This window comes from Bactrocera latifrons, unplaced genomic scaffold (assembly GCF_001853355.1).
Source record: "Bactrocera latifrons isolate USDA-ARS-PBARC rearing strain unplaced genomic scaffold, ASM185335v1 scaffold_694, whole genome shotgun sequence".
Classification (NCBI taxonomy): domain Eukaryota; kingdom Metazoa; phylum Arthropoda; class Insecta; order Diptera; family Tephritidae; genus Bactrocera; species Bactrocera latifrons.
Genome location: NW_017537372.1, coordinates 59,787 through 74,249, shown reverse-complemented (window position 1 = coordinate 74,249; position 14,463 = coordinate 59,787). Strand labels below are relative to the sequence as shown.

General features: G+C 35.8%; 1 protein-coding gene across 1 annotated transcript; it reads right to left on the bottom strand.

Annotated features, from left to right (window-relative positions):
• Positions 1–3,938: 3,938 nt before the first annotated feature.
• LOC108975747 lies at positions 3,939–8,830 on the bottom strand. Its single transcript, XM_018944449.1, has 2 exons — positions 8,091–8,830; positions 3,939–4,232 (listed from the first exon to the last, which is right to left on the bottom strand). The coding sequence occupies exons 1-2, from the start codon at positions 8,679–8,681 to the stop codon at positions 3,939–3,941; spliced, it is 885 nt and encodes a 294-aa protein (XP_018799994.1). The 5' UTR covers positions 8,682–8,830.
• Between the last annotated feature and the right edge of the window lie 5,633 nt (positions 8,831–14,463).

The following is a 14,463-nucleotide window of genomic DNA, read 5'->3' as shown; positions in this document are numbered from 1 at the left end:
CAGCAGTGGAGAGAAAACAGACTACCTACCTCGCTACGCTAYAATCGACCACAACACGTGCGGGATGGGATAGATACCGAAAGTTGAAGAAGAAGCGAGACGTATTTGCAGACAGAAAAAGAGAGAAACCGAAATGCGTGAGTATAAAGAGCTTGACAAGCTGGCCGATAGGGGTAATGCTGGAGAATTCTGCTAAAAGATATGGCGACTAAGAGAAGGTTTCACCATCATGCCCTTGTAAGACTCCCAGAGGTGATCTAGTGAAAAATTACCAGAGCATACTAAAGTTATGGATAGATCACTTCTCCAGCCTGCCGAATGGCAGTGAAAGTATACCGAAGGAGAAGCCGAACCCGTTTCCCCAATCGATGACGATCGAGCATTGCCCGGCCATTTGGAAATTCGAATAGCAATTACCCGCCTGAAGAAGAAATAATCAGCGGGGGACGGAAAGCATACCCAAAGATTGAAATTAAAATGTGATATACTCAACTGACAAAAAGGAAGACTCCACAAACTGCGCCAACTACTGTAGGATAAGCCTTCTCAATATCGCGTATAAGGTCCTATAGAGCGTATTGTGTGAGAGATAAACTCCCATCGTCAACAAAGTTGGACCTTATCAGTGTGACTTTAGTCCTGGAAAATCTGCAACTGACCAGATATTCACCAAGCGCCACACCTTGGAAAAGACTCCTGAAAATAAAATCGACAATCACCACCTCCCCAAGCTGCCTTTGACAACACAAAGAGGAGCTACCTTTATGCCGCGATGTCTAAATGTGGTATCCCCGCAAAACTAATACGGCTGTGTAAGCTGACGTTGAGTAACACCAAAAGCTCCATCGGGATCGGGAAGGAGCTCTCCGAGCCGTTCGATACCAATCGAGGTTTTAGGCAAGGCTCTTTCATGTGACTTCATCAACCTACTTCTGGAGGAAATAATTCGAGCGGCAGAAGTGAACCGAGAAGGTACAAACTTCTATAAGGATGTGCAGTTTCTGGCGTGTGCTGATGATGAGGGCACACTATTATCTTATTGATATCATTGGCCTCAACAACAACACCGTTAGTTCTGCTTTCTCCAGAATGGTGAACGAGGGCAAGACGAAATATCTTCCGTCATCAAACAAACACTACTATGCATCACGTCCCTACTAACAATCATAACTAAGAAGTTGTAAATAATTTCGTCTATTTGGGAACCAGCATCAACGCCAACAACAACGTCAGCCTCGAAATCCAACGCATAATATCTCTTGCCAACAGGTGCAAGTAAAGTCCTCTCTCGACGAGCAACAACCAAACTCTAAAAGTCACCTATTATTCCCGTCCTGCTATGGGGTGCAGAGGCTTGGACGATGACAACATCTGATGAATTGAAGTTACGAGTTTTCGAGGAAAAGTTCTGCGAAAGATTTATGGTCCTTTGCACGTAGACAACTACGAATATAGCATTCCATGGAGCAATGAGCTGGATGAGATATACGACGAAATTGACATAGGTTAGCGAGTTAAAAGACAGCGGCTGTGCTGGCTAGGTCATGTTGTCCGAATGAACGAAAACACTCCAGCTCTGAAAGTAGAAACGACTGACGCGCTATTGTTAACTCGACTATAACCGCGTAAGCTGTTTCTACGAAAGTAGAGAATAAGAAATAAATAACTATCACTTAAAGTTCATACATATATCGACCAAACAGGCTGAGATTCCAGTATTTCACCATGTTTTACAAAAATTAATAAAATCGTAAGTCCAATAGAAATGTTATCTCATTGAACTTGAGAGGTTCGTTCTGTAGTGATTGTACCGAATATGGTTATATTCTCAAGTTAATACTTTTCCTAGCTCACATATAGCTAACACAGTGGTTTCCGACTTTCCAGTTAATTTCAAACTACTTATTTTGGTTGTGGAATATTTGAAGGAATTTGAGTATTTTCTATTTTACATTATATTAGTTAAATCGGATTAGACCCCATCACCTATTGCAATTGTATCCGCACCAATTATTTTTACTTATTATTTAATCATTTAAAGTTCGTCCCTTTAACTGAGATATATACGAATCTCAATAGAAGATATCTCAAATAAATTAGCCCAGAATATATAATAACAGTTATTCAGTATGTCATTCGGTAAGAAAAATTATTAATGTCTCGGACATCTAACCAATAGATTACATGGGCAATATGTTATGAGAGCTACGAATTTGCTATAGATATCTATACGAGTAGATATAAGACGAGAAGTATTGAAAATTGCGAAAGTACAAAACGAATAAATGAATTTGTGTAATTGTGTCATAAGGTATGTGGGCCTGGTTTTGTTTTAATTTCAAACTCTAACATAATGATTTTAAGTTSAGATTTGTCTAATTGTTCCTGAGATACTGGATTTCACTTAGAAGTCGGCAATGCCATACCGGTTGTCTAATTCTTAAACTTTCTTGAGAATTTTATCATTTACAGTTTTTTTACCAATATTCTGTAGTGAGTTAATGCACATTTATGGACAAAGCCAGGGAAATACCCTACGAYGTAAAACGTCAACCGGAGGATCGGAATCTAAGCAAATTTATATACTATATACATGGTGTACGTATATTACATATACAGTAAAATTAATAGTTATAATAGAAGTTTTGTAGTAAAAAAATTCAGACCTAGTTTTCATATCGCCTCCGAGAAGCAACTGCAATTGAAAACTTCTTTTTTTTTAACTTTGTCACGTCGATGTGAGGTTTTCAAAAATTGTCACCGAATCTAAGGGCGGAGAATACGATTTAAGTTATATATTATGGATTAAGCCAAATTTGTACCGATACTTGGTTCCTGCGGAATTCGTAAAAATTTAATATACAGAAAGAAATATTCTACCTACCTAATATCGGAACCTCTCTACCTGAAAAAATGAGACAGCCGCGGGAGATCATAAATATATAAGGTATACAATAAAACCAAAATAAAAAAAAAAACAGTCAAAGTACGGTTGTGACAGTTTAAAATTATAAGCCAAATATATTTACATAGATTTTCAAAAAGTCTGTGTGTCGAATAGTATTTTTGATTAAAATCTTTTCATTATAAGCTAATAAATTAATTTTATGATTCGATTAAGAAGTATCCGTAATAATTCATAAAGTCGCCAATAGACATTGGTCGCAAATAATATAACAAATAGTCAACGAAAAGTTACGAGTAGATATTTTTTATTTATTTAAAAGAGAACTAATTATAAATAATTAATCCACTTGTAAGAATCAGCACTGGCTGCCAGGGCCTTCGGCTCTTAATACTAAGATTATGGTGAAAAGAAAATATTTAGTAAGGTTATTTAGTTGCTTGTGGTGTTACATGTCTTTGATGTTACACAGTTTAAGAAATTTATTAATGGCACTGATGTTATCGCTGTTTGTTGTTTTGAGAAGGTCGGAAGGTCTCTTATTCCCAAAGGTTGATTTCCTTAGTAAATGCAGTGCAGGACATTCGTCGATAAGGTGATTGACTGATTGGGTGGGAGCGTTGCAATGGTGACAGCTTGGTTGATCGGTACCGTTAAGAATATGGCTGTGAGTTCTTGTAGTGTGGCCTATTCTAAGACGAGTGAACGTCTTGATGTTGTGGCATGAGCAGTCCGATGAGTAGATAGGTTTTACACCTGTTGGGTTTTGATCTCTCTAGTGATGTTGGTAGCTAGTCCAATCTCGGAGATGTATATGATGGCAGTATTTTTTTATATGTTCTTTGATGTCTTTAGTAGTAAAGTGGGGAAAGAACATCAACGGCTCTCTACTACCTTCTTTTGCATGTTTATCTGCTATCTCATTGCCTTTTATACCAGCATGCCCTGGTACCCACATTATTTTTATGCTGTTTTCATGATGGAAGAGTTTGTCGCGTATATTCTGTATTAGCCACGAATTATTTGCTGAGTTTTAAAGTGCATCAATGGTTGATTTACTATCGCTACATATTGTATGTTTGTCTCCTGTTGATGAGGCGAATAGAACCGCTTCGTAAATTGCTGCAGCTTCTGCTGTATGCGAGCAATATGTTGGCAAAGCACCGACCGTAATAGCGACACCCTGATCGTTTGACACCGCAAACGTGGTAGTAGTATCCGTTTTCGGCCCGTCGGTATACATGGGTTCCCATTCTGGTTTATAGGACTCAATAGCCTCGTTGAAGAGCAGAAAAAATTCGTTGKAGCTGGTTTTTAGTTTCTGGTGCTTTGACAGAGTGTTTATAAAAGAATGTTTGGGAGTCAACCATTGTGGATGGTCAAGCTCGACGAGTAATTCGGGTGTGGATATTAGATTGAGGTCGTTGATCAGGGCTATGCATTGCATGAGGGTGGACTGTTTGTTCGATGCATTCATGCTAGGTGTGGACGTCTCGAGGATGTTGAAAAAGGTTTTGTTCCTATTATGAAGAATTGTAGGGAAAAGCATCATGGTATTATATTTCGTTCTTTGCTGGATGTTCGGTAGGCCAGCTTCGGCTAAAACGGCTCTGGTCGGAGATCCTTCCTTATAAGTTAGTTTTTTATCAAAAATTATACCAAGTATTCTGAGTGTATTAGTGTGAGGAATTTGGGTGTTAGAAAGAGATACGATAGGAAAGGTGCATTTATGTTTTCTGCAGATGTGGAAGGTTGAGCTTTTGTTACCTGAGATTTGATCAGTTGGATATGTCATCTAGAATTCTCGTGAAAGTTTCTGTAAGGTCTTTGAGAGCGGAAAATATTAGAACGTCATTAGTGTACATTAAATGATCAACCGTATCATATTGGGATAATAGGGAGCTGAGTTCATTAAAAGCAATTATAAATAAGGTGACTGAAAGAGGTGAGCCTTGTGGCACGCCGTTGTGCAAAGGGTATATGTTAGAGTTTTGATTATTTACGCTGACAAAAATTTTACGATTCAGGAGAAAGGCTCTAACAAAACTTTAGATTTTTTCTCCAACGCACCAGCGTTCTAATTCACGTAAGACTATATGTGCACCAATTCTGTCGAAAGCCTTTTCAAAATCTAGACTAAGGACAGACAGGTGGTTTCTTGAAGACGGCGTTATCGAAGCACAGTGTTCAAAATACAGAARTGGGTCGATGACACCGAGGCCTTTTTGAAATGCGAATTGGTTAGAGCTTGTCAACCCTTTTTTTTGGCGTACCACATTATTCTCACGGATATAATTTTTTCAAGCACCTTAGATATACAGGGTATTAGGGATATAGGTCTAAAGTTGGGGACGGAAGGGCTGTTTTTRTTAGGTTTAGGGATAGGTATAACAACAGCTTTTTTCCAATCTTGAGGAAGGGTTCCTTTGTCAAAAATTCTGTTATACAAGGATAGGAGTCGGAGTTTAAGGGCATGAGGAAGGTTTTTAAGGAGGGAGTAAGATATTTTATCCGGGCCTGGAGAGCTACCCGACATAGTAGAAATAGTCGAGTCGAATTCGTCARGTGAGATTGCTGATTCGATTAAGGAAGCTGTAGGGCAAGGTGACGGGTTGTGGTAGGTTTTAGGAATAATTATATTACTGAGGGAGTTGAAATCCATGTGGAAATTAGAATTATGAGAAGCATTAGACCATGAACTTGCAAAGTGTTCAGCAATCTCTTTGGGGTCGTAGATAGGGCCTTGTGTAGAGTGGATAAAATCAATTTTATGGTGTTTAGATGCGCCCGCGAGTAGATATTAAATGCTGCCTAATTATCGGTTTACTTAACCAATACTACATGTCCTAGTTCATATTTTAACAAATTTGGAGTTTCCCACATCAAACTAAAAAATTAAAAATAAATATAGTTTAAAATACTTAGAAACACGCTTTTAAAGCATATCAAACTAAAAAGTGAAAAATAATTCTTTGTATAAACCAACAATAATAATGAATGAAAATTAAAGCGTGGGGTTCTCTGTAACATATTTTCCATATATCGAGGTAGATTACTTGAAGGGTGGTTTGTCGTCATAAAACTCAGAGTCTCCCATGTATCTTATATAGTATTTTCCAACTTTCGGCAAAATTAATTGAACATGTAATATTGAACATGCACTATTTTAATACATAAAATATGTAAAATTGGTCAAAATATAATAACTGCGATTCTGATAAAACTTATGCCGAATATGTCGGTCAGTGTATGAGTTATACTATATTTATAAATACTTGGTTTCCGATTGGTTGATGTTGTGTTCCTTAAGTCATTTCCCTGGCTTTGGTCGTGGTAAGTGATTGTTTGGTTATATCCGAACTTAGTTCTTCGATACTGGCTTTCTAAAAAGTTCTGTCAACACTAGAAGGTAATTCCCTGGCTTTGATGCTTGCAAGTTACAAGAGTATGAAATTGCCGGTTATACCCGAACATAGCCCCTTTTTATTATATATTCTTGCAACCAGTTGCTACAGAGTATTACAGTTTTGTTCACCTAACGATTGTACGTATCACCTAAAACTAATCGAGATAGATAAAGGGTTATACATATGTATTCATATATATAAATGATCAGGGTGACGGGAAAAGTTAAAATCCGGTTGACTGTCTGTCCGTCCGTGAAAGCTGAATTTTGAGTAAAAATTTAGGTATATCGATGAAACTAGATATAAAGCTTTCTTAGTACAAAGAAAAAAAAAATTGAGTACGTAGATGCGAGCAATCGGACCACTGCCACGCCCACAAGTCGCCATTAACTGAAAACACATTAAGTACCATAACTAAGCACTAAATTAAAATATAAAACTCTAACTTAGTACAGAACATTGCAGTAGCAAGGCACATCTGTGGGCAAAATTTTTTTACAAAGTGGACGTGGCCCCGCCCACTAACAAGTTTAATGTACATATCTCCCAAACCACTCAAGCTACAATAATCGAATTTGCTTAGTATAAATCTTATAAAACATTTACCGACAGTGTGAAAATCAATGAAATCGGAGGATAACCCCCACTCTCCATATAACAGTATTGTCAAAAACTAGTAAAGGCGYGATAAATCAATCACTACATATACCAGAGACATTAAATTTTATCATCGAGATAGTGTGAGGGATCCTTATATAGCTGTTGTGAAAATTGGACTATGGGCGAGGGACCACCCACTTTTTGGTGAAATCCTATATCTTGGGACCCGACCAACAGATTTCGACAAAATTTGGTATCTTGCATTCTTTTCAGATTCCTACGTCAGACTGTGAAAAAGAGCAAATTGAACAATAACCACGCCACGGGAAGTATACGCAATTGTAATTCCATTTGATTCGTTCAGTTTCCAGTAGCATTTAATATAACGGGATTAAACTTTACACGAATAATGCACTTAGTGTATACCACCTTATGACCAAAAATTGTACAAATCCAATAAAAACTGTTCAAGTACCTACGGGACCGAATATTTGGACACCGCTACCTATAGTTGACATTTKTTAAAAATTATCGGTTAATTTGGATAATTCTTATCTTATAATGTGTTAAAAATTTTTTGAATTGGACCAATACTTCCCTTAATCCATATATACTAAATATAAAGAGTTTCGAACTTCGTGGTGACTTTGTAAAGCATATATCGGCCAATATGTGAGTTATCCCAAGATATTTAAAGGGCCGGTTTTATTCATAACAGTGCATCTTTGTGCCTAAAATAGATAAATTTGGCGAAAACTTGGCTTACCCCCATATAACTAATATCAGCATTTTCGAACATTCGGTTGAATTTACTATATATGATTAGCTTTTTAGTAAATAATACGTTAGAAGCATGCCGATACTACTCCAACTTCCATACAATGGTTTTCGATTTTCTAACAAACCGTATGTGTCTGTCAGTATGCTCAGGTTGGCGTTTTATGTCATGAAGTATTTCATTGGCTTTGGTTCTTCTAAGTTGAAAGAGTATAATATGTTCGGTTGTACCCAAACTTAGACCTTCCTTACTTGTTCAATTTGAAGTTTTACAATAACTGAAAGTACTTTTCCGCCTTCAATCCTACAAATTTGCAAACTTTGCTCTTTCCTTCTTGATTATACATACATATGTAAATACAAATTTCTTATAAAGATTATGTACATATGACTCAACTTACTGGTATTTTAAACATAGTGTCAACGTCGAAATAATCACTTTTATGGTCCGTGGCAACGACATAAGGTGCGGCGCTCAGGTTTCGAACAGTCCGTGTTGCAATTAAAAACATCAAAGACACTAGCGTTACGGCGGCAATAATTATTAAGGAGTCCGCACTGGTGAGCCATACGCATAATATCCACGAACCGCGCCACATATTCACACATACGATGCCAAATAAAGCTGTATAGCTTCGCGAAAGTACGTAATAGGTAAGGCGGCGCTTATCAGGGTTGATGTATCTTCGAAAACACGATTGCGTGATTGTAAAGATGAAGTGACCCGAAAGACCAATCAAAAAGGACGTGAGCGCAGATAGCGGCATGCTTCGTGGAAACAATAAAACACCCATCAGCTCCCAAGTTCCTCGCCAATAGGCGATTACGCATGGTGCCACTATGACACATGATAGCACTGCGTCTAGTATTTCCAAAAATAATTCATGCAAACTCTTGATATTTTTCTTCGAACTTAAATTAGTGGTGTTATTGCTTTGCTGTGTTTTTTGTTTAGCAATGGACGGTGTWCTTGTTTCACTACTTAACATCATTTGTTATAAATAAGACTAGAAGCACACGACAATTCTACTGTTTAGTGATTAATTTTATAGTACTAGTTGGCTGCACTTGGCGWCAAAATCCAAATTCCGAAAGAAGAAACGGCTGGCGCGCTGTTGYTAAYTCGGCTATAACCACRTAGCGGTGTCTACGCCAGTAAAGAAGAAGAAGAAGTTGTTATACTATTTTATTATATCGGCGTACTTAATTTTAAGAATTGGTATTCACATTTGTAAACAAACATGTATAATATGTGTGAGATGCTACGTAAGGAAAGTATCTAATCAGGAAAGTATCCAATCAAACGCAAAATTTTGTAACGCATTTAAATAAAATATTTTTAAACTCTCACAACATATTGCTACGGAGTATAATAGTTCTGTTTACTTAACGATTGTTTTAACAAGTGCAGCTAATCGGGATAGATATAGGGTAATATCATAGTATAGAAATGATTAGGATGGCGAGACAAGTTGAATTCTGAATTACTGTCTGACCGTCGGTGAAAATTATAGCTTGAGTAAAAATTAATATAGGTTGTTAAAACTTTGTACAAACTTTACATATCTGTGTACATTTAACATTCCCTCAAAACGCCGTTAATCTAAAACCTATTAAGAGAGATAACTGAACTCCATAATGATATTCAAAACTGTTATTTGGTGCGGCTAATCGTATTAGTGAAGAAAATCTTCTGTTTTAAAATGATAACCTCACCTCCATATAACCCACTATTAGGTGAAATTCCATATTTAAAGGCTTAATTGATAAATTTCAACCAAATTCGTTATATTTCAGATGAACGAGCACAACTATAAATTCCATCTCATTTTTCCACTTTCCAGAACACAAATCAAGCCGCAATGAATATACTTGTAAAACTTTGTTCAAATAGTGCTTTTAAAGTTTGCCGCCTCATGACTAAAGGTTGTCAGAACCGGATTATAACAATTCAAGCCCTCCGATACCGAAGATGTGAACCTATTGAACATGGCAACTTTTTGCCAAAAATATTGGCTGATCTGAGAAATAGGTTATGGAATTCAGAGATAATATTTTCCTGATAACAGTAAGCCTGAGTAAATGAGTAATGTAAATGAGTTATTTTAAAGAAATTCAGAGAGATTGAAACTTGCCTTAGCTCCCTTATAAAAATTATAAAGCTTTTAAATCATCCTCTATACACTATATATCGGTAAATATGAAAAGAATCAAAGGAAATTTACTTTATGTAATATAGTGAAATTGAAATGTGTGAAATCGGGCAATGAATCACTTCAGCCACCATATACTCGTACTTACTATCCATAATGATTTTCATTATTTCAGCAGACCCTGTGCCAAAATGTTGGCCAGTGTGAGAATTAGCTTCTCAAAATTTGCATACAAACATATTCTTTCTTGTACTTTAGTAATGGCAAAGGTTAATACAATCATTATAGTAGTCCCAATATATCCGATACAGTGATGTTCGACGTTTTACTTGACTTTCGCCCGTAAATATTAGTCTGAAAGTGTGATATTCTAATGAAATTAATTGCACAACTTTCCTGAAGAATAATGCCATTTATTTTTGCGTCCTGTATAAATAATCTTTGGCTTACATTTTCCACATCAACCCAATATATTAAATTTATTTATTTTTATATTGTAATAAAACTAATTGAACACGTTTTCTTAAAAAATATATAGTTTACCGCTGAATACGAATGAATTTGTTCTCGACTACTTATAGCATAGTTTAAATTTTATTTTTGCACATAACTCATATTTAATTCATTCTTATCGGTTGAGTTTAAATCACATAATTTTAGCCGAAGTGAAGTAAAAAATGAAAATAAAGCTAAGTGAGTCAATGATCTTCAATTTAAGTGAATAAGATAACCTTCATGATTTCGTCGAATAATGAAGGTTGAATCCTTTGGCAACACGTTTTTACAGAGTATTATATGTAGTTTTATTCACTAACATTTATACATATTACCTTAAATTAAGCGAATTAGATATAAGGTTATGTATATATAAATGATCAGAGTGACGGTTGAATGTCTGTCTGTCCGTCTGTCCGTGCAAGCTGTAACTTGAGTAAAAATTGAGATATCTTGATGAAACTTGATATCCAGGTTCCTTAGTACAAAAACAACTGCCATGTCCACAAATCACCATTAACCGAAAAGCTATAAACCGCCATAACTACGACAACCTAAATTTCTAAGCTAGATTCTTATAAGAAAATGGATGAAATCAGAAGATAACCCCACTCATTCCCCATATAATGGTCGTGTTCAAAACTACTAAAAGCGCAATAAGTCAATAACTAATAACGACGCCGACATTCAATTTTACCCCCAAAATTATATGAAAAAGCCTTATGAGAACCGGCGGCTGAATTTGTATAATAATTACGTATGTGTACGCAAAATTCATCACAGCGATGTCACAAAGATGCCCAACGCTTGAGAACAGGAATAAAGGGATGTTCAACTTATTCCAGTGTGAGAGCACCTCAAACTTAGCTTTTTTTATAACATTTTCCATTATGGCCAGATTGGACAAAATAATAATTTTTGGGCATTTAAATTAGAACAACCAACATTTAGTACGAATAAAAATCTCTATATAATGGTTATTTATTATATGGAGAAACTATTTAAATCTTTTTAAAGTATATTAGAACAACTAACTTTTGACCTTTGAATATCCAATAAAAGGATTTAAGCTTGTTAGCTCTCAATCATTATATGTTTTTAATTATTTTCCATTGAAAATAATGCTATGATGCTTAAAATTGCAAACGTTTTAACAAATACCTTTAAATTTCACAAAATTTATTTAATTTTCATTGTTCCACATTTTTTATAAGTGGTTTTGAACGACAAATYCCTCCGTTTACATATTTTTTTGGTAAGATTTCAATCTGGCCATCGCTCGTTTCCAATTGATAAACGTCAAAACCTACTGAACTCGATTAGCTGTCAAATTTCAGTAAGTTTTGACGTTTAGCAATTGCTCTCTCACTTCCAGTGAGCAGCTTTGTAGCATTTAGTATATTTATCTCTTCTGATTGCTTTCCCAAATATTTCTTGTCCAGGCGTGTAGATTCTGTGTGTACGTTTTTTTGTGACATTGTAACATTGATATTTCTAGCGGTTTAGTTTCTGTAACTGAATGTATGGTTCGTTATTTTCTCGTATTGCTGAAAATAAAATACTTTTTCATCGCTTACACTTTCCTAGTCACTAGCTAATGTACGATCAATCTCTAGTATTTCTGCTTCATGGTCATGGATTATAGAATCGAGTTCGCCTTCTCCGGTCTTGAGTTATCCTTGTGGGTCGGTTCGAGAAACTCTTTATACTCACGAATTTCGGCATCTCTCTTTCCTTGTCTGCAACTGCGTCTACTTCCCTCTTCAGATCTTGGTATATATCTAAATCGATCGGCTGTCTGTTGTGGTAGCAGCTTCTCGACGTCGAACCTTGTGTTTGTTTATGTGCGTTTTTTGCTGCACAGATGCGGGTGCATATCTAGGCTGCAACAAGATAGTGGTCTGAGTTGATGTTAGCACCTCGGTGCGTGCACACATCTAAAAGACTAGAAACGTGTCTATCACAACATGGTTGATCTGGTTGATGGTTTTTTGATCCGGAGACAGTCAGGTAGCTTGATGAATTTGTTGGTGCTGAAGTCGATCAGCATCAGCATTTGGGGATGTTCCAGCGGAGTGAAAACCAGTACTCGGTGATAGAGACTCCCTCCTGCCACGAATTACATATTGAATTTACTTCCTACTTAACCTGGCCATCAAACGGATGTTTTTGGCTACCCAGAGATACTTGGTGTAAGATCGGAAGTCAGGAGCTGCTTGAGCCATATGTAAAATAATCGTTTCTGACCATTCCCAAGTGAGCGGAAATCAGAGAACTTTACTCATTTTCGTGAACTTCTACACATGACTTCATCCTCCAAATACAATTACAAACTAATAAGTACTGATTGCTTATTATTAGAATACTCCTTAACATAATTTTGTCACTATGAAATAGATTACTTTTCTTTATTTAAACTTTGTGAAACTCTTTATATTTTTTTGTTTATTATTTATCGAGTCCTTAAGCAAAATCTCTTAAACTGTTTTATTATCTGAGTAATTTTGTAAAAATTTAGAAAACATTCAAAGAATGTCCTATTTATTTAAAACTCTCTAAATGTAATGATAAAAATTCTAATTCAAATGCGTCCGACAACGCTGCATACCTTTAAGTATCTGGCCATTCGTTGTTTGCCATGAATTAAGTGAAAATTCTTTTGTGGCAATGAATGTCAAAATGGATTTAATCGGATCAGTAATTCGCTTAATCTAATCGAAAGATTTTAGAACTCCCGGCTGAATTTATTTCGCAAATATGTGAGTTATACCAATAAAATTTTGAGAACACGCTTAGGGCCAAAAATGGATAATATTCGGTTAAAACTTGCCCTAGAAGCCATGCAAATAATAGCAGGGTTTTCTAAAGTGTAGTTGAGATTATATCGCATATATTGGCGATGGTGGGTGATGTACGTTAATGAAATTCAGAGATCATCGTTTTCTGTTAATTATATGAACTAATGACAAAAGTGGATAAAAACAGGTCAGTACTACCCCTACCTCTCATATACCTAATAAAAGTTTTTAAAATTTCTGGTTGGTTTTAGAACACGAAATTCTTTATAATCCATCACCCAAAAGGCTATAACTCATAAAGTAATAGTTCGACAGCTGTCAAATTTGTTCACGTATATTTTTGTGGTGTTATATTAATAATATCATCTACATATGTATGCGCTTACCAACTAGCCCACCTTTCTTTTTAATATATAAGAAATGTTAAAAAACTAATTAAATGTATAATTTTAGTTAACTTAGTCTACGAATTATTACGTTATCAAGTATATCTGAATAAGTTTGTGCAATCAAGCCAGACTTTACTGCCTCCAATATACCCATATAGTGATTTCCGGCTACTAACCTGTTTATACTCTTTCAACTTGTAAGAATCAAAGCCAGGGAAATACTTCAAGATGAAGAACGTTAAACAGAGGACGGAATCTAAGTAATTCTATTCATGCGAATATTATACTTGTATACTTGCATAACTCATACACTGAAAGACATATTCGGATGTTCGGAAATCTTTATGGAGACTCAGGAAGGTAATAATTTGATTCAACCCATTTTTGATACACAGAAATATTACTGTCAGTTAAGGTTTCTGTCTGTACAGTGAAACTTCGATAAGTCGTAACCTCGATAAGCGAAAAACCTTGACATTTCATAGTATTTCTATGGTCCCTAGAAAAATTCGCGAAAAATGCATGTATTTCGGTCCCTTTGATAACTCGTTTTTTTCTTGAGACAAAAATTGAAAAATGTGTACCAAAAGCCTCTACAACTCGTATTGTTTATAATATAATGTATAATTGCACCGCCCACACTGCAATGGAACCTTTTTCGAGGAAAAAAAGGATTATTCCATTTCGATTTATGATGCAATGAATATTGCTCATAAAGCCTGGACAAATATCATTAAATCGACTATTAAAAACTGTTTTCGAGCTTGCGGTTTTGTTAAGGATCAAATTGTAGTCGTAATCAGCGAAGATGTACTTCACATAGCAGAGTGGGTTCGTGTTCCACAAAATGCAGAAACACGTGTAAACTTTGATGACTACATTCATGTTGACGATGAGTTGGTGATCACTGGAAGCTTCAATGATGATGAAATTCTTGGT